Source organism: Hypanus sabinus, chromosome 2, assembly GCF_030144855.1.
Source record: "Hypanus sabinus isolate sHypSab1 chromosome 2, sHypSab1.hap1, whole genome shotgun sequence".
Taxonomy (NCBI): Eukaryota; Metazoa; Chordata; class Chondrichthyes; order Myliobatiformes; family Dasyatidae; genus Hypanus; species Hypanus sabinus.
Window position 1 is genome coordinate 186,759,813 of NC_082707.1, and position 26,072 is coordinate 186,785,884.

The 26,072-nt window shown below is 43.0% G+C and overlaps 1 protein-coding gene across 1 annotated transcript; it reads left to right on the forward strand.

Moving 5' to 3' along the window:
* Nucleotides 1-21,012: 21,012 nt before the first annotated feature.
* dio2 (iodothyronine deiodinase 2) lies at nucleotides 21,013-25,584 on the forward strand. The gene is made up of 2 exons (XM_059988129.1): nucleotides 21,013-21,096; nucleotides 23,218-25,584. Exon 2 carries the CDS (start codon nucleotides 24,832-24,834, stop codon nucleotides 25,582-25,584), a length of 753 nt encoding a protein of 250 aa, XP_059844112.1. The 5' UTR covers nucleotides 21,013-21,096; nucleotides 23,218-24,831.
* The last annotated feature ends 488 nt before the right edge of the window (nucleotides 25,585-26,072 follow it).

The following is a 26,072-nucleotide window of genomic DNA, read 5'->3' on the forward strand; positions in this document are numbered from 1 at the left end:
GTTATTGAGGCCAAGGTTACTGATTAGTTTTGAGGGGATGATGATATTGAATGTCCAGCTGTAATCGATTAAGAGCTTACTGATGTATGCATTTTTGCTGTCCAGGTATTCCAGGGGTTGGTGAAGAGCAAATAAGGTGGCATCTGCTGTGGACCTGTTGCTCTGGTAGGCAAATTGAACAGATCAAAGTCGCTTCTCAGGCAGGAGTTGATTTGTTTCATCACCAACTTCTCAAAGCACTTCATCACAGTGGATCTAAGAACTACTGAATGATAACCATCGAGGTAGGTGACCATGCTCTTCTTAAGCTTTGGTGTAAGTGAAGTCTGCTGGAAGCAGGTCTGTGTCAGACTGTCAAAGCAAGAAGTTAAAGATCTCAGTGAATTGATCAGCACAGATATTTAGTACTTGACCAGGTAGCCTGTCTTTGCCAAATGCTTTTTGTGGGCTCACCCTCCTGAAGGATGCTCGCACATTGGCCTTAGAGACTGAAATCACAGGATCATCGAAGCTACGAGAGTTCATGATGGTTCCTCCTCATTTTGATAGTCAAAGCCAGCATTGAGCTCATCTGGAAGTGAAGCCCTGTTGTTGCCTATTTTGCTTGATTTTATGTTATAAGTGACGATAGCAGTCAAGCACTGACACAACTGTCGAATATCCTTCGCTGATTCAACTTTAGTCTGGAATTGCCACTTAGCCTGTGAAATGGCTTTCTAGAGATCGTACCTGGACCTCTCGTAGCTTTCTTGATCACCAGACTTGAATGTCTCTGGCCCTCAGTGAATTGACCCTCTGACCTGGCTTCTGGTTGGGTAAGACTCTGAATGAACTTGTGGCAACACACTCATCTGCAACTGTTTTAATAAAGTCCATGACAAGCATGGTGTATTTATTCAGATCCACAAATGAGTCCTTGAACAGGGCCAAGTCCACTGACTTGAAGCAATCCCATGACCACCTCTTTGTTGCTCTAATCTCTGGAGCATTGATCTTTACCTTTTGCCTGCATGCAGATGGGAGTGACCAGATTTACCAAAATATGGTCTGGGCATGGAACAGTAGGCATTCCTTATCTTAGTATAACAGTGGACAGTGGTCTAGAGTATTGGGACCTCTGTTGCTGCAGGTTATATGCTGATGGTAACCAGCAGGGTTTTCTTCAAACAAGCCTGGCTGAAGGCTCCAAATATGATTTGAGATGTATCAGGATGGGCTGATTCTTGTTTGGAGACGGCATCATGCAGTATCTCCAGTGCTCTGATTATAGCTGACTCCTGGTGTTATGTAAACTGTGGTCAGGGTTATGGAGGAGAACTTCTTAGGTAAATAGAATGGATGGAATTTAACCATTGGGTGTTCAAGGTCAGGGGAACATGAGTTGAACAAAACCACCACATTGGAGCACCACCGAGATTATCATGTAACACACACGTCCACCATTTTCCTTTTCCAAATCAGCTGTTTGGTCCACCCTGTGAATCGAGAAGCTTTTGTGTCTGATTGTCATATCTGGCGTGGTGGGAGTAAGCCATGTCTCAATTACAGATAGAACACAACAATCTCTCATTTCAAAGGTTCAAAGGTCCAAAGGTTTAAATGGCCAATTTAATGTCAGAGTAATGTATGCAATATATATCCTGAAATGCTTTTTCTTCACAAACATCCACAAAAATGGAGAAGTGCCCCAAAGAATGAACAACAGTTAAACGTAAGAACCCCAAAGTAACCCCCAACTCCCCCGCGTGTAAGTGCCAGCGAGCAACAGTCCCCCCTTCTCCCACCAACAAAAAAAAGCAAGTATCAGCACTGTCACTGAGCACTCAAGTATGAGCAAAGCAATGGCAAAGACACAGACTTGCAGTTACCCCAAATACTTCGCATTTCACCCAGCATTCAACATGCCACAGGTTCTCTTTTTCCCTAATAAGGGAGAAGGAGGAGTCTCCATTTTGCCAGTGAACGGGGAGACATAACAAACAACTCAATAGTTTATGGTGTTAGAAGTCCGTTGTGTTGCTTTTTTTGAGCACTGTTCCTGAAGATTGCAAAGATCCGGGTCTTCGGACATGCAGCAGTAGATTTTCTGACTCCTCCAATGACACTCCTCCTGCCGTGACGCTGGCCCTTGATCTGCCTGTCTCCAGAGCCCTGAGATCTTAGGCTTCCAAATCTGAGCTGGACTCTCAGGCCGAACTCTTGGCATGCCAAACAATGGCCAGTCCTGAAACCCAAGAACGGGTCCCATTCCCTCAAAGAACCAAAGCCAACGTATAACTCCAAATCAGGGTCTTCAAAATAACCCTGAAAGGGAAAAATAATAATATTAAAGATGGAAATAGAGCTGTTCCCGAAGATGCAAGCAAAGGATTCGCCATTTAGTGCCATCTCCGCCTCCATTTCCCACCGATACATCAATGTTACCCTCAGGTTCTCAGTTTTGTTCTCCAGTGACTGCTAACGAAATGCTGGGTAGAGGGGCCTCATTCCTCTGTGTTTCAGCCTGGCTTGGAGTTCTTCCTTCCTGCCTCGTTTCTGGCCATGGCGATGAACCTCAGTCCACTTAAGGTACTGTTCATGCTTCTGTGCTTGGGAGATGGACTCAGAGTCTGTAAATGTGAGCCAATGTCGTAGCTAGGTCATGGATTCTGTATAGATTATAGAAGAGGAGGTGTTTGCTGTTTTGAGGAAAATAAGAAACGTAGAAACAGAGAAAACAGACAACACAATACAGGCTCTTCTGCCCACAAAGCTGTGCCGAATATGTCCTTACCTTAGAAGTTACCTAGGGTTACCATAGCCCTCTATTTTTCTAAGCACCGTGTACCTATCCAGGAATCTCTTAAAAGAGCCGATCATATCCACCTCCACCACTGTCATCGGGAGCCCATTCCACGCACTCATCACTCTGCGGAAAAAACTTACCCCTGACATCTCCTCTGTACCTACTTCCAAACAAATTAAAACTGTGCCCTCTCTTGCTAGCCATTTCAGCCCTGGGAAAAAGCCTCATGTCCATGGTGGATGGGAAGGAGGGAGAGAAACTGTACAACACTGTTGCCTGTCAAAGCAAAGTGGTCACTGTTATGTTTTGTAACATCAAAACATTAAATTAATTCAAAGGAATTAATTCAAACCAATATACACAAGATTACCCAAATATTACTGAAATATTAAATACATAACAGTCCTCACTGCTTAGCTATAAACCACTCAACAGAGAATGCAACTCAACTATATACACAATATACTATATAACACAACCACTATATGCGGACATCCACAGCACAGTAAATTTTAATTTGTTCCATTTAGGCTGAAATATTTCATCACCATGGAGGCTTTCTTTCCCTTGTTGGATAATGTCTTTCCTAACAAGGGAGGTCACTCTGCTTGGCAGGTAAGACTTGTGGCTGTGAAAAATCCCAGGTTCAGGGACCTCTTCCGCGGTGGTTGTAGAAGTTGACTCTAAGACTGCAGGAAGTGGTTCTGACAGCTCTGGACACCTTCCTTCTCCTTTTCTCTTGCTGGATCTACTTTGGTCTCTTTCTTTTTCTTTCTCATCTTCCTTCTCTCTTCCACACTTTTCTCTTTCACTTTCACATTCTCCATCTGTTCCCTCCTTTTTCTCTTTCTAATTTGTGTATTTCAATCTTAGGAAGGTCTATTTAGGTCTCTAGAATATCCTCTCATTAATCCTATCACTCCCTTTACAATCTCATCTCTCCTCTTGGTTTTCTCTTCCACAACATCATCGGATGAATTCTCTGTTTTTGTATCTTCATTGACTCCATTCTTTTTGGCCTTCCATTCATCCAGCTGGGCTTTGGTCTTTGCGTCTACTTTTACAAGCCGCTTTTGTCTTCCACTTGAAGTTCATGCAATAACCCTAATGCACGCAGAGTAGATTCTGCTTCTCGATGCCCACAAATGTCGAATGCTCGCAACTTTCCTGAAGCTCTTTGAACTCTTTTCCAGGCTCATTTTGTAACTGCCTGATAAACATATCAGAAATTTTCCAAGATATATTGCCAACAAAAGCTGTTGTAGTTGGACCACCGCTTTTGTCACTTTCACAATTCCTCTGAGCAGCATGGTCCTTCCTTGGTCCAATATGCCTTTCAACCAGAGACACAGATATTGGCACCAGTAGCTGTTTGTCCTCTGTTGGGCATGGTGACAGTTCATGGCGTTCGGCATAGAGACAGTTGTGGCATTGTCCAGTACCTTTCTAAATTTGCTTTCAATCAGCTTCATTGTAGGGGACATGGCATGCAAATCGAGGATGGATCTTCAATCAAGTTGTAATTGTTTCAGCTAATCATGGCCCCACAGTATTGGTCCTTCTGTTTTTACCACATACAAGCTTAATGTGGCTCTTGTTTGTTGTGTTTCACAAATACAGATGCCATTCCCACAGGAGTCTCTTCTGCAATATAAATTCTTATTTGTGTATTTGCAAGCTTCAGTTTGGTATCATTGAAAAGCCGTTCAAATGCAGGGAATGACTGGATCAGCTGAGCTAGCGTTTAATTCCATTTTAATTGATTTACTGTTCACTTCCAGCATAAGCCATACTGCTTGTCTAATGTTAATTTTCATTCTTAATTTCAAGGCTAAACAATTATTTGTCACTCTCGACATTATCAAGTTTTTCATCAACAGATTAGTGCTCTTTTTGAAACTGCAACCTGACTTTTTAACTTTTTCTCTTCCCTGTGTAGTCTATTCATTTTTGTTAAGACCGACATGCTCTTTGTATGTGTCCTACTTTGATGCATTTTCTGCAAGTTTCACCTTTAAATCTGCATTTGTTGGGTGTATAAGACCATAAGATATAGGAGCAGAAGTAGGCCATTCAGCCCATCATGTCTATTCTGCCATTCAATCATGTTTCTATGAGATCCCCCCTCATTCTCCTGAAGTCCAGGGAATACAGCCCAAGAGCTGCCAGACGTTCCTCATACGGTAACCCTTTCATTTCTGGAATCATTCTCGTGAATCTTCTCTGACCCCTCTCCAATGTCAGTATATCCTTTCTAAAATAAGGAGCCCAAAAGTGCACACAATACTCCAAGTGTGGTCTCACGAGTGCCTTATAGAGCCTCAACATCACATCCCTGCTCTTATATTCTATACCTCTAGAAACCAATGCCAACATTGCATTCACCTTCTTCACCACTGACTCAACCTGGAGGTTAACCTTTAGGGTATCCTGCACAAGTCCCTTTACGTCTCTGCATTTTGACTTCTCTCCCCATCTAAATAATAGTCTGCCTGTTTATTTCTTCCACCAAAGTGCATGACCATATACTTTCCAACATTATATTTCATTTGCCTCTTCTTTGTCCATTCCCCTAAGCTATCTAAGTCTCTCTGCAGTTTCTCTGTTTCCTCAACACTTCTCCACTTATCTTTGTATTATTGGCAAATTTAGCCACAAATCCATTAATCCCATAGTCCAAATCATTGACATACAGCGTATAGTCAAGTCAAGTCAACTTTTATTGTCATTTCGACCATAACTGCTGGTACAGTGCATTTTAAAAATGAGACAATGTTTTTCGGGACCATGGTGTTACATGACACAGTACAAAAAACTAGACCGAACTACGTAATTAAAAAAAAACACAGAGAAAGCTATACTAGACTACAGACCTACACTGGATTGCATAAAGTGCACAAAAACAGTGCAGGTGTTACAATAAATAATAAACAGGACAGTAGGGCAAGGTATCAGTCCAGGCTTCGGGTATTGAGGAGTCTGATAGCTTGGGGGAAGAAACTGTTATATAGTCTGGTCGTGAGAGCCCGAATGCTTCGGAGCCTTTTCCCAGACGGCAGGAGGGAGAGGAGATTGTATGAGGGGTGCATGGGGTCCTTTATAATGCTGTTTCCTTTGCGGATGCAGCGTGTAGTGTAAATGTCCGTGATGGCGGGAAGAGAGACCCCGATGATCTTCTCAGCTGACCTCACTATCCGCTGCAGGGTCTTACAATCCGAGATGGTGCAATTTCCGAACCAGGCAGTAATGCAGCTGCTCAGGATGCTCTCAATACAATAAAAAGCAGCAGTCCCAACACTGACCCTTGTGGAACTCCACTGATAACCAGTAGCCAGCCAGAATAAGATCCCTTTATTCCCATTTTCTGCTTTCTGCCAATCAATCAATGCTCTACCCATGCTAGTAACCTCCCTGTAATTCCATGGGGTCTTATCTCGCTAAGCAGTCTCATGTGCGGCACCTTGTTAAAGACCTTCTGAAAATCCAAGTACACCATATCCACTGCATCTCCTTTGTCTACCTTGCTTGTAATTTCCTCAAAAGAATGCACATTTTCAGGAAACCGTGCTGGCTTTGGCCTGTCTTGTCATGTACCTGCAGGTATTCTGTAATCTCATCCCTAACAATTGATTCCAGCAACTTCCCAGCCACTGATGTCAGGCTAAAAGATCTCTAGTTCCCTTTCTGCTGCCTCCCACCCTTCTTAAATAGCTGAGTAACATTTGCAATTTTCCAGTCATCTGGTACAATGCCAGAATCTATTGATTCTTGAAAGATCATCGTTAATGCCTCTGCAATCTCTCCAGCTACTTCCTTCAGAACCCAACAGTGCATTCCATCAGGTCCAGGAGATTTATCCACCCTCAGACCATTAAGCTTCCTGAGCACCTTCTTAGTTGTAACTTTCACTGCACAAACTTCACTTCCCTGACACTCTTGAATGCAGATTCAACTGCAGATGTCTTCCATTATGAAGACTGATGCAAAATACGCATTCAGTTCCTCTGCCATCTTCGTGTCTTTCATTACAATATCTCCAGTGTCATTTTCTATTGGTCCTATCTCTACCCTCAACTCTCTTTTTCCCTTTTATATACTTAAAAATTCTTTTAGTATCTTCTTTGAAATTAGTTGCCAGCTTCCTTTCATGATTCATCTTTTCCTTCCATATGACCTTCTTTGATTCCTTCTGCAAGTTTTTAAAAGCTTCCTAACCTCTATTATCTGACTAGCTTTGGCTTCCTTGTATGCCCTCTCTTCTGCTTTTTCTTTGACTCTGACTCGTCAGCCATGGTAGTGTCCTTTTTCCATTCAAAAATTTCTTTTTATTTGGTATATATCTATCTCGTACTTTCCTAATTTTTCACAGAAACTCCAGCCATTGCTGCTCTGCTGTCCTTCCTGCCAGTGTCCCTTTCCAGTCAACCTTGATCAGTTCCCCTCTCATGACATTGCAATTTCCTTTATTCCACTGAAATACCGACACATTGGAATTTAGTTTCTCCTTCTCAAGTGTCAAAGAGAACTCAATCATATTGTGATCACTGTTCCCCAAGGGTCCTTAACCTTAAGCTCTCTTAACACTTCCGGATCATTGCACAACACCCAATCTAGCACAGCCGATCCCCTAGTGGACTCAAGAACAAGCTGTTCTAAAAAGCCATCCCTTTGACATTCTACAAATTCTCTCTCCTGAGGTCCCATACCCTCCTGGTTTTCCCAACCCACTTTCATGTTAAAATCCCCAACGATTATTATGACATTGCCCTTCTGACTTGCCTTTTCTATCTCCTGCTGTAATTTGTAATCGCATCCTCGTCACAACAGAAGACCATGCAATTTTGTTCATGTTCACTTTCATTGCTGACTGCAACTCAATTGCATCTCTGTCTGTGGTTTTCATCTACAGTTTTCCGATCCTGTGCAATGGCCCCTCCATACCAATTGGTGATGCAGCCAGTTAGAATACTCTTCATGGTACATCTGTAGATGACTTTGGTGACATACCAAATCTCCACAAACTTCTAATGAAATATAGCCGCTGTTGTGCCTTCTTTGTGTTTGCATCAATATGTTGGGCCTTGGATTGATCTTCAGAGATGTTGACACCCAGGAGCTTGAAAATGCTCACTGCTAATCCCTTGTTGAGTACTGGTGTGGGTTCCCTCAACTTCTTCCTGGCCTTGCCTGGCAACTTCATGGGCCAAGTCTCTCTTGCTGAGTACCAGGTCCTCATACTTTGCACTGAAGTGTCACTCTAGGAAATGTGATTAAAAATCAATGAAAGGCAAAGGGAAGAGGGCAGGAGTGACTTCCTTTTCCTCTTGCTCCTTTGCACAACTTACTGACATCCTTAAAGCATCCCCCCCAAAACAACAACTTGAAGCTAATAAATCAAATAAGGGCTACAGAGATTTAAAGACCTAATACAAGAAATTAAAGCTTGTGAAAGGGAATTGAAAATGAATAACTAAATTGAAACATAGGTAGGTATATGTAATAAACAATACAATGGAATCTAGAGGCATAGAATCATTGAGCACTACAGCACAGAAACAGGCCCTTTGGCCCATCTACACTAGGCCAAAATATCATTCTGCCTAGTCCCATTGGTCTGAGCTGGACCACATCCCTCCACATTACTCCTATCCATGTACTTTCCCAAATTCCTCTTCAATGTTACAACCAAACCCACGTCTATCACTTCCTCTGGCAGCTCATCTCACATTCGCCCCATCCTCTGAGTGAAGAAATTTCCCCTCAGGATCTCCTTAGATATTTCACCCTCACTCTTAACCCTTAACCTCCAATTCTAGTTTCACCCAACCTCACTGGAAAACGCCTTCTTAAATTAACCTTATCTACACCCTCATAATTTCATATACCTCTATCAAATCTCTCCTTATTCTCCCAGGTTCCAGGAAGTAAAGACTGAACCTATTCAACCTTTATCTACGTCTTCAATTCCTGGTAACACCCTTGTAAATTTCCTCTGCACTCTTTCAATCTTATGGATAACTTTCCTTCTTGTAGGTAGGTGACTAGACATGTTCTGTTGACAACCCTATCTACCTTTTTCAATGAATTATGGATCTGTTTTCCAAGATCTCTCTATTCTGCCACAATCCTTGGAACCCTACCAATTAATGTGTAAATCCTACCCTGGTTTGTCCTCCCAAAGTGCAACACCTCACACTTGTTTGCATTATACAGTATTCCACCTGCCTGTTGATATAATATGGACTCAGTAAAATTTGCTAGACAAAATCGTAAATCTTTTAAGATGAAATAAGCTGGTGCTTGTACTAATAAATTACTCCCTGCTTAGAGTGCAAATACAAATTATTTCACCTTTTATTTAGCCTATAAATTTGCATCTTAGACTATCAAGAGTACTTCACAGATAAGTGGAAATTCAGGCTCTCTGTGAAATGCAAACTGAATAATAATTATATTTCAAGAAATAATTAATGTGCAAAATTAAGGTGCATTCACAATGCAGGCTGTTCCTTGCTTTACTAATGAAGCTTGCATCGAGGCAGGCCAGCTGGTTAACTATGTACGGAAGTGCAACTTAATTTGTCCCAAGCTGACTATCAACTTTGCTGTCATATCACCGGGTGACTCTTTTGTGAATTCCTTGGAAAGTTAAATGCAGATTTAGATTCAGATTTATTTATCACATGTACATTGAACCATGCAGTGAAATGCATCATTTGTGTTAACAGCCAACACACCCAAGGATGTACAGACACTCTCGTGCCTAGCATTACTTTGTGGCTGTACAATCAATCAAAGTATATGAGCTATCTAATGTATTTTCAGTACATTTATTGTGTTGTTTTATTACTGTTTTCTTTATCTTATTGAATTTTTTTGTACTGCATCAGATCCAGAGTAACAATAATTTTGTTCTCCTCTACAGTTGTGTACTGGAAATTGTATTAAACAATTTTGAATCTTGATGTCACAAACATGAGAAAATCTGCAGGTGCTGTAAATCCAAAGCAACACCCAAAATGCTGGAGGATCTCAGCAGACCAGGCAGTATCTATGGTAAAGAGGAAGCGGTCAACGTTTTGGGCTGAGATCCTTATGAAGGGACTAGGCCCAAGACATCAATTAGTTACTCTTCTTCATAGATGCTGCCTGGCCTGCTGATTTCATCAAGCATTTTGTGTGTGTTGCTTAGGAACTTGATGTGCAGGGGGCAGCCCACAGCCCACAAGTGTTGTCACGATTTCCAGAGCCAATAGGACATGCTCACAGTGTTCAGCAGAACAATGCAAGCGGCAACAGAACCGTTAGCATTCACTTGGAGAGGGCTAGAAGAATGTAATGCTGAGGCTTTAAAAGGCAATGGCCAGACCACCTTTGGATTATTGTGAGCAGTTTTGGGTTCCGATTCTATGAAAGAATGTGGTAGTGTTGGGGATGGTCTAGTAGAGGTTCATTAGAATGATTCCAAAATGGAAATGTTAATGTGTGAGGAGAGTTTGATGGTTGTAGGCCTGTACTCACAACAATTTAGAAGCTGAAAAGGGATCTCATTGAAATCTACAGAATATTGAGATAGAGTGGATGTGGAGAGGATGTTTCCATGAGTGAAAGAGTCTAAGACCAGAGGGCACAGCCTCAGAATAGAGGAACACTTATTTACAAATGAGATGAAGAGAAATTTCTTTTCCAGAGTTGATGAATCTGTGGAATTCATTGCCACAGACTATTGTGGGGGACAAGTCAATGGGTATACTTTAAAGCAGAGGTTGATAGATCCTTGATTAGTAAGGGCATCAAAGGTTACAGGAAGAAGGCAGGAGAATGGGATTGACAAGGAAAATAGATAAACCTTGGTCGAACAGTGGAGCAGACTCAATAGGCTAAATGACCTATTTCTAGTGCTAACCCCCTATAATACATACAAACCCCAGTAATAGTTTGGAGATGGGGACTGCTGATGCTGAATCTCCCAGTCTGCCTCTTTCTGTGCCATGTTCTCTCTCTTTGTCTTTGCATTGTTTCCAACTTTTCGTCACTGTCACACACTTCCCCTGCCCCCATACTCCTCTTTTCGTTCCTCTATTGATGATTAACTTTCTGTCTCTCTCTCCATTTCTCCCTTTTTTCACTACATTTGAAATGAGCATTGCCCTGAGAAAGCAGGGAAGGAACCCCGCTATCCAGGACATGCTCTCTTCTTGCTACTACCACTGCGAAGGGGTTGCAGGAGCCTCTGGCCCCAAATCACCAGGTTCAGGAACAATTATTACCCTTCAACCATCAGGTTTCTGAACGAGCGTGGATAACTTCTCTCACCATAAATCTAAACTGATTCCACAACCTATGGACACAATTTCAGGAGCTCTACAAATCATGTCTTCAGTATTATTTATTTATTTATTTATTTATTGTATTTGCACATTGGTTGCTTATGTGTATTTTTCATTGATTCTGTTGTATTTCTTTGTTTTATTGTGAAAACCTGCAAGAATATGAATTTCAGGGTACTATATTGTGAAGTATACATACCTCGATAAATTTACTTCAAACTTTTAACTGATTCTACAAGCTACAGATTCATTTTCAAGGGCTCCACAATTCAGGTTCTGAGTATTCATTTTCAAAACTTTGCCAATTTGTCTTCTTTTGCACATTGGTTATTTGTCAGTCTTTGTTTATGTACAGTTTTACATGAATTTTATTGTATACCTTTATTTACCAGCAAGAAAATAAATCTCAAGGTGGTATATGTTGTCATTTACATATTTTGATAATAAATTCACTTTGACTTTGGCTTGACTTATTTCTGCTTGCCTACACTCACATTCCTCACTCTCCCTCCTTCTCCTACTCAACTCTCTTGCTATCTCCCCTTTTCTCTCTGTGCCTCTCCCTCCCCACTCTGTCACAGCCCCCATCACACAAACACACCTTAAAACACAAGCATGCGCATGCACACCTTCTCCGAGGTCGTGGTGGAGAGGCTGGTGAGTTCCTGAGATCCTGAGAGCGATGTCTTCTAGAGATCAGCATTCTGTCACTTAACCCTTGGCGCTAAGGTCAAGGGGGAGGTTCCAGACAAACGGCGACCCAACCAAGACCTGAACAGTGGAGCTGGCGGAAGGTGATGACTCATCACAGCGGCATTGGAAGTGGAGGAAGACTGCAGCAATGAAAGGAACCCAGTCCCATGCTTCGAGACTCTGATCTCAGTCTGTCAGGGAATGTGTGGTGGCTGCCTATATATTAGCCTCCCTACATTAAACAAAGTCATGCACAGCCATAAGAAATCCACCCTAACATCCCAGTTATGTGGATCCCAGATCTTCCTTTACAGTCGCCTGAGGACCCACTGATTGACAACCCCTATGGAGAACACCATTCCGACTGGAGCAATCACAGAACTTGAAAGAAGCAGTCAACAGATGCTGCCCGATCTGCTGAGTTCATCCAGCTTTTTTGATTGGCCACAGTATGTGCAGTGCACTTTGTGTTTACTACAGGTACAATATGCACATAAGCACTTACGAACGCACTCACTTAAACACACAAACCCTGGATCACAGGAATGCAAACAGGACTCAGTGGGTCAGAGAGCACCTGTGGGTGGTCAACATTTCAGGTTCAGCACCTGAGAGATCCATTGTTCATTTCCCTCTGCAGATGCTGCCTGACCTGTTGAGTTCCTACCACAGCTCCTTTTTCAATAAATTGGTTTAATATTGTCACATGTACTGAGTTGCAGTGAAAAACGCTGTTTTGCATGCCATCCATACAGATCATTTCATTACAACAGTGTATTGAGGCAGTACAAGGGAAAGCTGTAACAGAATGCAGGACAAATTTTTATAGACAAGTGAATTGCAGGCAGAAAATAAGGAACAAAGCTATAATGAGGTAGCTTATGAGGACAAGAATCCATTATATCATAATGAGGGAAAGTTCAGTAGTCTTATAACAGTGTAATGGAAGCTGTCCTTGAGCCCGGTGGTCCAGGCTTTCAAATTTTAGCTATCTTTCTGCCCTATGAGAGAGGGGAGAAGAGAAAATGCCAGGGGTAACTGGGGTCTTTGATTATTCCAGCTGCTTTACTGAGGCAGTGAGATGTGTGGACAGAGTCCATGGAGAGGAGTCTCATAATCGTAGTTGAACTTGAGTTTATAGTCATGTGCTCAAGTATGGGGCTACACAGGCACAGAGCATCAGAGAAGCAGCATTCACAATAAAAAATAAATTAAATGCAAATTAGGCAATCCTTTTACAAGAAAAAACACAATTTGGACAAAAAGCAATGAAGTCCATTTTAGTACAAAGTGACCAAAGTGGTCATAATATTCTATCAGGTATCCCCTCAGCCTCCGCCTCAGCACGGTAACAGGCCATTCTGGTCCAACGTGCCCATTCTGCCCAATTAACCTACTAACAAATACATTTTTGGAATGTGGGAGGAAACCAGAGCACCCAGAGGAAACCCATGCAGTCACAGAGGGAACATACAAACTCCTTACAGACAGTGACAAGAATTGAACCTGGGTCGCTGACATCAATAGCATTGTGTTAACCGCTTTGCTAATCATGACTATTATCTGACAAACATCAATGCGCAGAAGACAAACTGTGCAAATAAAGATAGTACTGAGAACAAGAGTTGTAAGGAGCCTTTGAAAGTGAACCTGTACGTCATGGAAACTGACTTTCTGTTCCACTATCGGCTACTAATTGCAGGTGATGTTCCCTTTGGAATCTGCCAATGTGCTCTGTATCCAGTTGTGGTGACCCACCAGGGTCCTGTGCAGGAGGGTACGAGAAGCATTCACTTCAATTACGCTTACTCAATGCATCCCCTCCCTCCACATCCCTCACACCAACATTTTCCATCCTCTTCCCCAGTTCCCTACCTCAACTCCCTCCCCTACTTGTATCTGCACACTCCCATCAGGGTTTGATCCAGCCAACTCCATTGATACTACCTGGAGATGTTTAGTTCAGGGGTGGGGGGAGGCAGGGAGGCAAGAAATGTAGGGTCTAGTTAACAAACTGGGATTGAGGTCCAGATCAGAAATAATTGATAGAATGATTTAACCCCTGATATTACACAGAACATAGAACAGAACAGCATAGTAACTCCCCCTTCGCCCACACGATCTGCACTGAAAACAATGCCAAATTGAACAAGATCTCTGGAGTCACAAAAGATTGCGGACACCAGATTCTGAAACAACACCCAAAGTAATTCTGTATTGATATTATTTTACCTAGCTCCACCTCAATGCACTATCTGCATTCATTGCTACCATCGGGGAGGAAGCGCAGCAACCTGAAGATGAAACTCAATGTTTTAGGAACATCTTCCCTTCCGCCATTAGATTTTTGTACAAACAATAAACCCACGAACTCTACCTCATTATTTTTGCTTTTTTTTTGCACTACTTTATTTTAATGTGATGCATATATTATGTATAATGTATAATATATTAATGTATATGAGTATGCATATATGTATTAATATATATATACTGCATTTCATACTGTAATTGATGGTACATTTTACATATTGCATTGTACAGCTACCGCAAAACAACCAATTTCACAATGTTTCAGTAATAATAAACCAATTCCAATTCCAGTTCCCACTAGGGGAAACTCAGTGAGTCAGGGAGGTCTATGGAAGGAAACGGGCAATTGAGGTTTTGGGTATAGTAGTCAGTTTGAAGAGCCTCCACACAAAATATTTACTGTCCTCAGATGCTGCCTGACCCAATGAATTCCACCAGTGATTTATTTGGCAAACTAATTCTCTTCTGTCCTAATGTTATCCATATGCATTCCCTGCATATTTATCTGTCTCCCTAACAGCATTTTAAATCTTGCTATCATACAAGACACACAGGTACAAGGCTTGTTTGCCTACTTATCCACACATGTTCCCTAAGACTTGAATTTCTGCTCACCTCAGTTATAGAGATTAAATAACACAGCAACAGACTATTCAGTCTAACAAAGATTAAAACTGGCTTTATTTGCCTTGCCTACATCGGAACATGCAGTGAAGTGCATCATTTGCTTCGAGGATTGTGCTGGTACAGCCCACAAATGCATCCATGCTTCAGCCACCAACATAGCATGCCCACAACTCACTGGCCCTAACCTATACATCTTTGGAACATGGGAGGAAAGCAGAGGATCTGGAAGAAACCCGCATAGTCTCAGGGAAGAACGTAGAAACCCCTTACAGACAGTGGCAGCAATTAAACACTGATTGTATAGCAGACACTGTAATGTGTTATACTGACTACTGTGCCACCCGTTAAGATTAACTTTGCATCTTAAATGCCACTATTGTATCTGCTACCATGTTCCACCAGTCCTCCCGGCAGATCCACTACCCTGTTAAAAGAAACCTGCCCCACACATCTTCCTTAAACTTTCCTTGTCAGAGCTTACAAGCAAATCCTCATGTATTCAACGTCTCTACACTAGGAAGAAGATTCCAGCTCTCTACCTTTTCAATGCCTCATCAGAATCACATGAAATATCAGACCTCCCCATAGCCTCGGCCGCTGCAGAGAACAAGTGATCTCTTATTTTGTCAGTTCTCTTGCTGGTCTAATAGGGCAGGTGCTTGAGCAGTGAACATGTGGTCCTCTTTCAGGCATTGGTCCTCATTGCCTGGATTTCTTAGTGTTACTTAGTGCCCTCGACCTGTCAGAAGCTGAAAATAATCAGTGCTCTTGGAAAATCTGTTTGACTTTGTTGCAAGAGGACATGCTGTACCAATGAAACCCCAGCTGGATGTCTGTTGGTGGGGAGAGAGGAGAGGGAGGTTAGGGGTGTGGATCAAGAATCTGTAGAAGTGAGCAGAGTGTCTTTGTTAGTCAAGGCACTGAGTTCCGGAGCTGAAGCTTTATATTGCCTCATCTGCAGTATTGAATTCAAACCTAGTTGCCACATTATAGGACTTGAAAGCTTAGGAGAGGGCGCAGAAGAGGATGCTGCTCCTGCTGAAGGAATCTTACACAGGGTAGGTCTTGACAGCACTCTGGGCCTACACTGAGTGCACTCCTGCCTGGGCTGTTTACCTGTGTTTCTCAAAAGTGACTAGTCGTCTAAAAAAACTTGTATTTCAATTGCAGCTTGCACAGCTTCAGAACATGCTTAATAGCTGATAAAATGCTTGCAAGATGCTATACTGAAACATAGCAAGTTTCACGAAAGGCTGTCAGTAAGTAGTTTGTACATTCTCAATGTGGCTGCGTGGGTGTCCTGCAGGTGCTCCAGTTTCTTCCCACATTCCCAGGATGCACAGGTTAGTAGGTTAATTGCTCACATGGGTGTAACTGAAGGGGGGGGGGTGGGGCGTGGGTTCGTTGGGCTGGAAGGGCCAGTTACTGTGCAGTCTCTCTAATAAGTAAGATAAAATTCCATCCACAGATATGGCTTGACCCATTGAGTGTTTTCAACCCTTTTGGTAGCTGGCTGGTGGCGCAGTGGCACCAGCACCAGACTTTGGAAGCGAAGGCTCCTGAGTTCCAACCCAGTTTCCATCCCGTGCTGGGTTGAGCATCGAGCTAGCCACTCAGCCTCGTAAAAAAACAAGGGTTGAGTCAGGAACATTCATACCGTGACCCGGTTAATCCGAAAGGAGACCAATCCTGACACTACGTGCCAGAAAAGAATGGCTGACTCTCTGGTGTGACAAGCTATGAAATGAACATTTTTGGTGTTTTATTTCCCCACATCTGCAAGCTGACTCCTGTGTCTCCCTCTCTCCAAACCTCCTGAACAGTGAAATAATTTCTGTTTCACTTCCAACTTCCTTTATGGGAGAATTGTCATTAAGGATTAAGGATTAACTCTCGAGGATCAACTTTATTCGCCATGTACCGTACATGCATGTGTTTGTCTATTAGGAATTTGCTATGGTCTGTCGTCATGACATGTGACAAAATCTACAACATTTGACAATTATAAAGAATTCTATAAAAATTAGAGGTTAGAGTACAGATACGGAATAAATAGACAGCAAAGAACAAATGAGGTACTTGTGTATAAAAATGCAGAACACTTAAGAAGGGAATCAGGACGGTTTAAAAAAAAGCATGAGATTGCACAAACAGATGAAGGAGATCCCAGGTTTATTAAGAGCAAAAGGTTAGCAAGGGACATGGTTGGTCCTCTTGAAGATCAGAGTGGCTATCTATGCGGACTTGAAAGAGATGTGGGAGATCTCAATTGGATTTTTTTGAATCTGTATTTACTTGAGAGACAGGTATAGGATCTATAGAAATGAAGCAAAACAGCACTGAGGTAATGGACTGTATTCAGATTACAGAGGAGAAGATGCTTGCTGTCCTGAGGCAAATTAGGATGGATGAATCCCCAGAGCCTGACAAAGATATTTCTTTGGACCTTGTAGGAGGTTTGTGCATAAATTGCAGGAGCCCCGGTAGAGGTATTTAAAATGGGTGAGGTGCCTGTGAATTGGAGGATAGCTAATGTTGTTCTGTTGTTTAAGAAAGGCTCTAGGAATAAACCAGGTAATTATAGGCTAGTGAGCCTGACACCACTAGTGGGTAAATTATTGGAAGGTAATCTAAGGGATTGGATATGTAAGTATTTGGATAGACAGAGACTGATTAGGGTTAGTCAACAGGATCTTGTGTGTGGAGAAGCTGACTGAAAAATGGCAGATGGAATTTAATGCAGACAAGTATGAGGTGTTGCACTTTGGGAGGACAAACCAGGGTAGGATTTGTATGGTGAGCAGTAGGGCACTGAGGAGTTCTGTAGAACAGAGGGATTCTGGGAATACAGATCCATAATTCCTTGAATGTGCCATTCCCTGGTAGACAGAGAATACACCTACCTAGGGGAAAGATATCAATAAGATTGAAAGAGCGCAGAGAAAATTTACAAGGATGTTATCATGACTTAAGGACGTGAGTTATTGGGAAAGGTTGAATAGGTTGGAGTAACTCCTTAGAGTGTAGGAGAATGATGGGGAGATTTGATAGAGGTGTACAAAATTATGAGGAGTACAGATAGGGTAAATTCAATCAAAGTTTTACAAATAAGGTTGGGCAAGACTCAAACCAGAGGTCATGGGTTAAGAGTGAAAGGTGAAATGTTTAAGGGGAACATAAAGGGGAATTCCTTCACTCACAGGGTGGTGAGAATGTTGAATGAGCTGCCAGCAGAAGTAGTGGACGTAAGTTTGATTTCAACATTTAAGAAAGATTTGGATAGGTACATGGATGGGAGGGGTATGGAGGGCTATGGTCCTGGTGCCGGTCGATGGGACAAGGAAGAACGGTAGTTTAGCACAGACGGATGGGCCAAAGGTTATTTCTGTGCTGTAGTGCTCTCTGACCCTGTGACTCTAAATACATAAATACGAGGGGTGATTGATAAGTTCGTGGCCTGAGGTAGAAGGAGATGAGTTATTAACTTAAAACTTTCTGCATAATCACTCAAAGAGTTGACCTGTGTGTGCATGTAACGAGAGCTATATAACTCATCACCTTCTCCCTTAGGCCACAAACTTGTCAATCTCCCATCTGGAGACAACTTTCTGGAGGCCCAAGATCTGTATGCTCCACAACTGCTGGACTAAGTGTGTAACTGTAGGAGGGGACTATGTTGAAAAATAAATGTGCTAGGTTTTCTAAAATTGACTTCTACCATAGGCAACAAACTTATCAATCACCTCTCGTATAATGTATTTAAAAGTGATTTAAAGTATTTACAGTGCTCTAACTCAGATAATAGAGGGGATTTGTTGGGGCTAAATGGAATGGTTGATCAGATTAACTTTCTGTGGGAAGGAACTTTGGATGACATAATTTGTTTTTTGTTTTAGTAGGCTTAAAGTCCTTTGCAGAAGGGAGATTTTGGAAAAGGCAGTTTGCAGGATGGGTTGTGTCCGCAAATGACTTTTCCCACCTGCTTCTTTGTCCTGGACACGTACAATTTCTCAGTGATGGTAGACCACAACCAATGACCTTTTCTGCTGACCTGTTTGCAGTAGTTTTCGTATATTGTGAGAGAATGCTGCACCAAACCAGGCAGTAAAGGCTGATGGGAGGATGCTGTCTATGACAGCAATGCATAATTGCACCAGTGTACCTGAAGGCACACACTCAATGTTTGAGCAACATCTTCTTTTCCTCCACCATCAAATTTATGAATGGTCCACAAGAAAATGAACATTACTCCCTATTTTCTCATTTTTGCACTACTTATTTATATTTTAATGTAGCATGTACGGTAGTGTTTCTTCTGTTTTGCACTCTACTGCTGCCACAAAACAACAGATTTCACAACATAAAATCAGTGATAATAAACCTGATTCTGCTCAAAGCATTCAGTGGGTTGAGCTATATTGAGTCCTGATGAAGGGTCCTGACCCAAATTTCCTCTCTGCGCTCTCCTCATCCCCGCATACGTTTACTGCTCAGCCTGCTAAACACTTTCCAGGAATTTGTTATTAGAAAGGATTGGTTAATCTGCCTTACTGTTGGTGCCAAATGTGAACAAAAAAAAAATCAAAGACTGAAGGATGAAGAGTGAAGAGGCAGTCAGTGTTTTGGTGAGAGTCCCGTGTAGCTGGATTGCAGTCCTTTCATTTTTTTTAAATGAACTTATTCTATAATAAAATATATTTTCTCCTTGGAGCAAAGGAGAATGAGGGGAGATTTGACAGAGGTATACAAAATTATGAAGATTATCAATAGGGAAAATACAAACAGGCTCTTCCCACTGAGGTTAGGTGAGACTTAAACTAGAGGCCATAGGTTAAGGGTGAAAGGTTAAGGGGAACATGAGAGGGAACATCACTGAGGTGCATATTTGGAACAAGCTGTCAACGGAAGTAGTGGATGTGGGATCGATTTCAATATTTAAGAGGTCTGGGTAAATACATGGATGGGAGGATTTGGTGCAGGACCATGCAGAATAATATTTCGGCACAGACTTGGTGGGCCGAGGGTTGTTTTCTGTGTTGTAGTGTTCTATGACTCTACTAAATAGTGCAAAACCTTTTATATTCAGGCTCAATAAATGCTGTTGTGTCAACATGTTTTTAAGGCAGAGCATCATTACCGTTTGTGTAGCTCCCCCCCAGGATGACACACCTTTCCATTGGTTCAAGATTAGCTATATTTGCCATATGTACATTAAAGTGTACATGAAACACACTGAAATGTGTTGCTTTTGTGTCAATGACCAACATAGACTGAGGTTGTGCTGGGGGCAGGCCGCAAGTGTCCCCACACTTCTCAAGCTAACATTAGCGTGCCTGCAACTTTCTGACCTTAACCTGTATGCTCTTGGAATTTGGGAGGAAACCCGTGTGGTCATAGGGAGAATTTAAAAACTCCTTAAGGACAGTGGCGGGAATTGAATCAACCATATGCCTATCTAAGTGTTTCTTAAATATCCTTAATGTATCTGCCCTGGGTGTTCCATGCACCCACCACTCTCTGCAAAGAAACAACTTGCCTCCGACATCCCATCTATACTTCCCTCCAAACACCTTAAAATGATGACCCCTCATATTAGCCATTTCCACCCTGGGAAAAGGTCTCTGGCTGTTCATTTGATCTATGCCTCTTATCATCCTGAGACGTATCAAGTTACCCCTCATTCTCCTCCACTCCAAAGGGGAAAGCCCTAACTCACTCAATCTATCTTATAAGCCATGTATGTATTAAATTCTATTGCATTTCTTTATTTTCCTGTAAATACCTGCAAGAAAATGAATATTAATATAGTATATGGTGATATATTTGTACTTTGAGCTTTGCTGCCGCAAAGCAACAAATTTGACACCATATAAATCGGTGATAATACTCTGATTCTGATCCACTGCACCAGCGTGTTCGTAGTCTTTGCTGCTGGCACACAGATGGAGGGACTGGTGAACCCCATGATTTACAAGGCTTCAGTAAAAAATGAAAGCAATGGGTTGTAGGTACTGTAGTCGCTGCAAGATAATGTTGCTCCCAATGGACATGTGTTGGAACGGGTCGTAATGTGTACTTAGGAGAGCACGATCGATGGCTTGAAGTTCTGCCAAGGGAATTCAATATGACACCACTGAGATGATGAAAGCCTTTTATAAGCCAGCAAATTGAAAAAATAAAGTGTGATTACTCAATGTATTTCAGAGAAAACTCTTTGGTGTTTGCTGTAATTGTTGGAACAGGGTAGGACTAACGGAGAAGCCCCAGTTCCTGGAAAGAGAGTAACACTATAAAGTCGTATTACTGCATGGTATGGAAACACCAATGCACAAGAAGGAAAGGTCACAGGTAGGTAGGGTTGTAAAGAAAGCTTTTGGCACATTGGCCGTCATAAATCACAGCAATGAGCATAATAAATGGATGTTATGTTGAAGTTGTACAAGGTATTAGTGAGGCCTAATTGTGTGCAGTTTTGGTCAAATACCTATAGCATAGATGTAAATAAGGTTGAAAGAGTACAGAAAAAAATTACAAGGATGTTGATGAGTCTGGAAGACCTGATTTATAAGGAAATATTGAATAAGTTAGGACTTTATTCCTTGGAACATAGCAGAACTTAGAAGGGGTATAAATAGGGTAAATGCAAGCAGGTTTTCTTCCACTGAGGTTGGGTGGGACTACAACCAGAGGTCATGGTTTAAGGGTGAAAGGTGAGAAGTTTAAGGGAAAACTTCTTCACAGAGGGTCATGAGAGTGTGAACTGAGATTCCAGCACAAGTGGTGCATGCAAATTCAATTTCAATGTTTAAGATAAATTTGGATAAGTATATGAATGATAAGCATATGGAGAGCTATGGTCTTGGTGCAGTTCGATGGGAGCAGCAGTTTAAGTGGTTTGGCATGGACCAGATGGGCCAAAGGGTCTGTTTCTGTGCTGTACTTTTTCTATGACTCTACAGAAAATGGTGTAACATCTGGGTCCATCATAGGGAAAACCCTCCCCAGCACTGAGCACAACTACAAAGAGCACTGCCACAAGAAGATGGGATCCATCATCAAAAAAACCCACCATCCATGCTCTCTTCTCACTGCTGCCATTGGGAAGGAGGTACAGGAGCCATGGGTCCCACACCACAAGGTTTAGGGACAGGTGTTACCTTATAAACATCAGACTGCAGAACCAGAGTGGATAACTTCACTCACCTTAACACTGAATTGATCCCACAAAGTACTCCATAGAATCCTACCACTCCATCGAGTACTCTATGGAGCGAGTACTCTAAAACTCATGTCCTGTCCCTCCTCCCTAATGGTAAGAGGGCATCCTGAGTGATGGGGGTCCGTAATAATGGATTCTGCCTTTTTAAGGCATCATATTTGAGGATATCCTCGATGGTGGGGAGGTTAGTGCCCATGATGGAGCTGGCTGAGTTTACATCAGCTCTTTCTGATCCTGTGCATTGCTCCCTCCTCACAATAATGCGTGCATCAACAGAATTGTTATTTACTAGTCTGGATTACCCCCACGGCACTTACCAAATCTATGGCCTTCACCAGCAAGAAGGACAAAGGCAGCAGACACTAGGGAAATCCACCTACTCTTGACTCCCTTCCAAGTTTAACAATGCCCTGATTTGAAAATATTATCACTGGGGCTTAATTTTTGCATGTATGTCTTGGAACTCCTTCCTTCCGCTAGGCTGAAGTGTTGCTTACGTGAAATTTTCACAATGACCAGTTAACCTACCCAGTACGGCTTTGGACTTTGGGAGGAAACTGGAGCACCCAGGGAAAATCCATGTGTTCCGAACTACAGAATACCTGCAGTTGTAATAGCATCGTGCTAATGCCTGGGTTAGAGAACATGTCCTATGAGGATAGGGTGAGCGAGCTCGAGCAAAGGAGGATGAGAGTTGACTTGATGGAGGTGTACAGGATAGTAAGAGACATAGACTGACTGGGCAGCCAGAGGCATTTTCCCAGGGTGGCATAATTTTAAGGTGATGTCAAAAGTAGGTTTTTGTACACAGAAGGTGGTGGGTGTGTGGAATGCCCTACCAGGCATGGTAGAAGAGTCAGATATATTAGGGGCATTTCAGAATCTCTTATAATAGGCACATGGATTATTGAAAATGGAGGGCTTTGTAGGAAGGAAGGTTAGATTGATACTAAAGTAGGTTAAAAGGTTGGCACAACATTGCAGCTGAAGGGTCTGTACTGAACTGTTATGTTCAATGCTGTAAGTCAGAATGGTGCTGCTGTTTGTGTGGGCTTGTTGTGACTGGTGGTGGCTGGTGCCTCTGCATTCCAGCCAGTATCTGCAGGCCAGATAGAGTGGGATGCCACATCCCAAGTGGTGCTATAGAAATGCAAAATTGCTGTTTAAATTGACCCGTGAATCCTTAGTATATTAACAAAGTTTGATTTCTGCCAATGAGTTCTGACTGATTGCATCACTGCCTGGTGTAGAATCTCCAGTGTCCAGGATTGCATTACAAGAGGCTACAGGAGTTGTGGATTTCATCATGGCCACTAGCCCTCCTGACCATTGAGGTAGTGCTTTGAGAAGATATCATCCATCACTAAAGACCCCAACACGTGCCCTCTTCTCATCACTATCATCACAGGTGACCAACACACCACTGCGATTCAGGACCAGCTTTTCCACCTCTGTTATCAGATTTCTGAATGGTCCATGAGCGCTACCTTGTTATTCCTTTTTGCACTATTTATTCATTTAATAACTTACCATAATTTTATGTCTTTGCATTGTACTGCTGCCAGAAAAGAACAGAAAAAGCTGCGGAGGGTTGTAAACTCAGCCAGTTCCATCATGGGAACACTACCTTCCCCAGCATCGAGGACATCTTCAAAAGGGGATGCCTCAAAAAGGCAACATCCATCATTTAGGACACCCACCACCTAGGACATTGTTGTTGGTCCACTCTGCAGCTTGTGGTGCAGTGGGTCGCAACCTTGTCATTTCTTTCGCATTTGTTTTTGTTTAAGTATATACGAGGCCGAGATGCTCAACCCAGCATGGATGAAAAGTGAGCAGGGAGCCAGCCGGATTCGAACCTAGAATCTCTCACCTCAAAGTCTGGTGTGGATGACTGCTCGGCTACTTAGGTCATGCCCTCTTCTCATTACCACTGTCAGAGGAGATACAGGAGTGCAAAGACACACACTCAAAGTTCTATAAACAGCTTCTTCTCCTTCACCGTCAGCCTTCCAAGCAGTCCATGAACTCACGAACATTATCTTACTACTTTTGCAGTACTTATTTTTTTGTTGTAATTATCAGATATCTTATCTATTGCCACTATACAGCTGGCACAGAGGAACAAATATCACCACATATGTCAGTGATAATAAAGCTGATTCTGTGCCTAAGTTTACTGTTTCCTCGTGCAAAATGCTGCATCGACTCAGTCTGAGGAGCGACAGCCTAATCTGTTTGTTTTACAAAGCACATGTTTTTTTTCCAAGCACTGGGCAAACTTTCCTTACTCAGCCAGCCATCTACGTCACGATCTTCAGCAGAGATTAGTCCTGCTCTGTGGAGTCACAGTAATTGGCAGCAGCTGGGTATATAAAGTAAGCTCAACCTGCTGTCGGTGCAGACACACAGCGAATGTCAGCAGAGCTGTGACGGGGAGGACCGGTGGGTGCACGTGAGACCGAAGTTGGCTGGGTTAAACCTCTGCAGGGGATTGGTAGGACCTGCCTCAGTCCTTCTTCCCTCCCCTTGCCTGCATCTCCATTGGTTGGAGGCAGAGAAAGTGTCAAATCAAGAGACTGTGCAGATTCAAGAGAGGAAGAGCTCCTTTGAGAGGGAAAGGAGAAAGTGGATTCGAGCAAAACAGCAGCCTTGAAAGAGTGTGGATTCGAGAGAGAGAGTGGCTTCAGGAGACAGAGGTGATTCAAGGAAGTGGATTCGTTTTGTTAATCTGACTCATGGAGTAGATGAACAATTAGAGTGGAGAAGAGCTGGAGGAGACCGGAGAGAGTGGAAGAGAGAGGGAGAGAGCAACTTTCACAAAAACTTTGAGGCAAGCCCGCTAATCTCCGTGGAGCAACACCATGGGCTTGTTGAGTGTCGACTTCCTGATCGGCCTGCAGATCCTGCCTGGGTTCTTCTCCAACTGCCTGTTCCTGGCCGCCTATGACTCAGTGCAGCTCATTAAGCAGGTAGCAGGCCTGCTAAGTGGCTTCGGCCTGTCTTCAGGCTGGGCCAGGGGCCAGAGGATGCTCACCCTGCCGGGCCTGCGCTCAGTCTGGGACAGCTTCCTGCTGGACGCACGCAAGCCGGTGAAGCAGGGTGGGGTGGCCCCCAACTCGCGAGTGGTGCAGGTGGGCACGGAGGGTGGGTGGTCCCGCTGCCGGCTGCTGGACCTGGCCAGGCCGGGCCGCCCACTGGTGGTCAACTTCGGCTCGGCTACGTGACCCCCCTTCGTGGGCACCCTGCCCGACTTCTGCCAGCTGGCCGAGGAGTACGCCGGAGTGGCAGACTTCCTGGTGGTCTACATTGGCGAGGCCCACCCCTCCGATGGCTGGGCTGCCACCTCGCCCTTCCAGCTCCCGCAACACCGGTCACTGGCCGAGCGCCTCGCAGCTGCCTCCATCCTCCTCCGCCATTTCCGGCTGGACCCCTGGTGCCGGGTGGTGGCCGACTCCATGGAGGATGGGGCCAGCCAGGCCTACGGTGTGGCCTACGAGCGCTTCTGCATTGTGCGGGATGGGAGGGTGGCACACCTCGGAGGGAGGGGGCCCTTTTACTACAGCCTGGCTGGGGTTAGGAGCTGGCTGGAACGGCACCTAGGGGGCAAGGAGTAAGGAGGGAGGGGGATTGGGGTGGTGAGTGGTGATACCAATGGAAGCTGGCCATACAGAGAGGGGAAAGGAGGGAATCCAAATGAGAATCGAGTTTGTTATCACTTTCATCTGTCATGAAATTTGTTGTTTTGTGGCAGTACAGTCCAACACTTAAGAAAAATACTACAAGTTACAACAAAAAATATAAATAAACTGTAGAAAGATAGTTTCAATGGAAATATATTAAAAAATCAATAAAGCTTGCAAAAACAGCAAAATAGTGAGATACTGTTTGAGTTCTTGCATGCTATCTCACTATTTTGCTTTGTTTTTGCAAGCTTTATTGATATTTTAAAAATATATTTCCATTGTAACTTCTTTAAAAAAAAATGTCTTGCACTATACCTCTGCCTCAAAACAGCCGATTTCAAGACACATCACTGATAATAAATGATTCTGACTGTTTCAAAATATGATAGCAGAGAGGAAAAAGTCATTCCTAAAATATC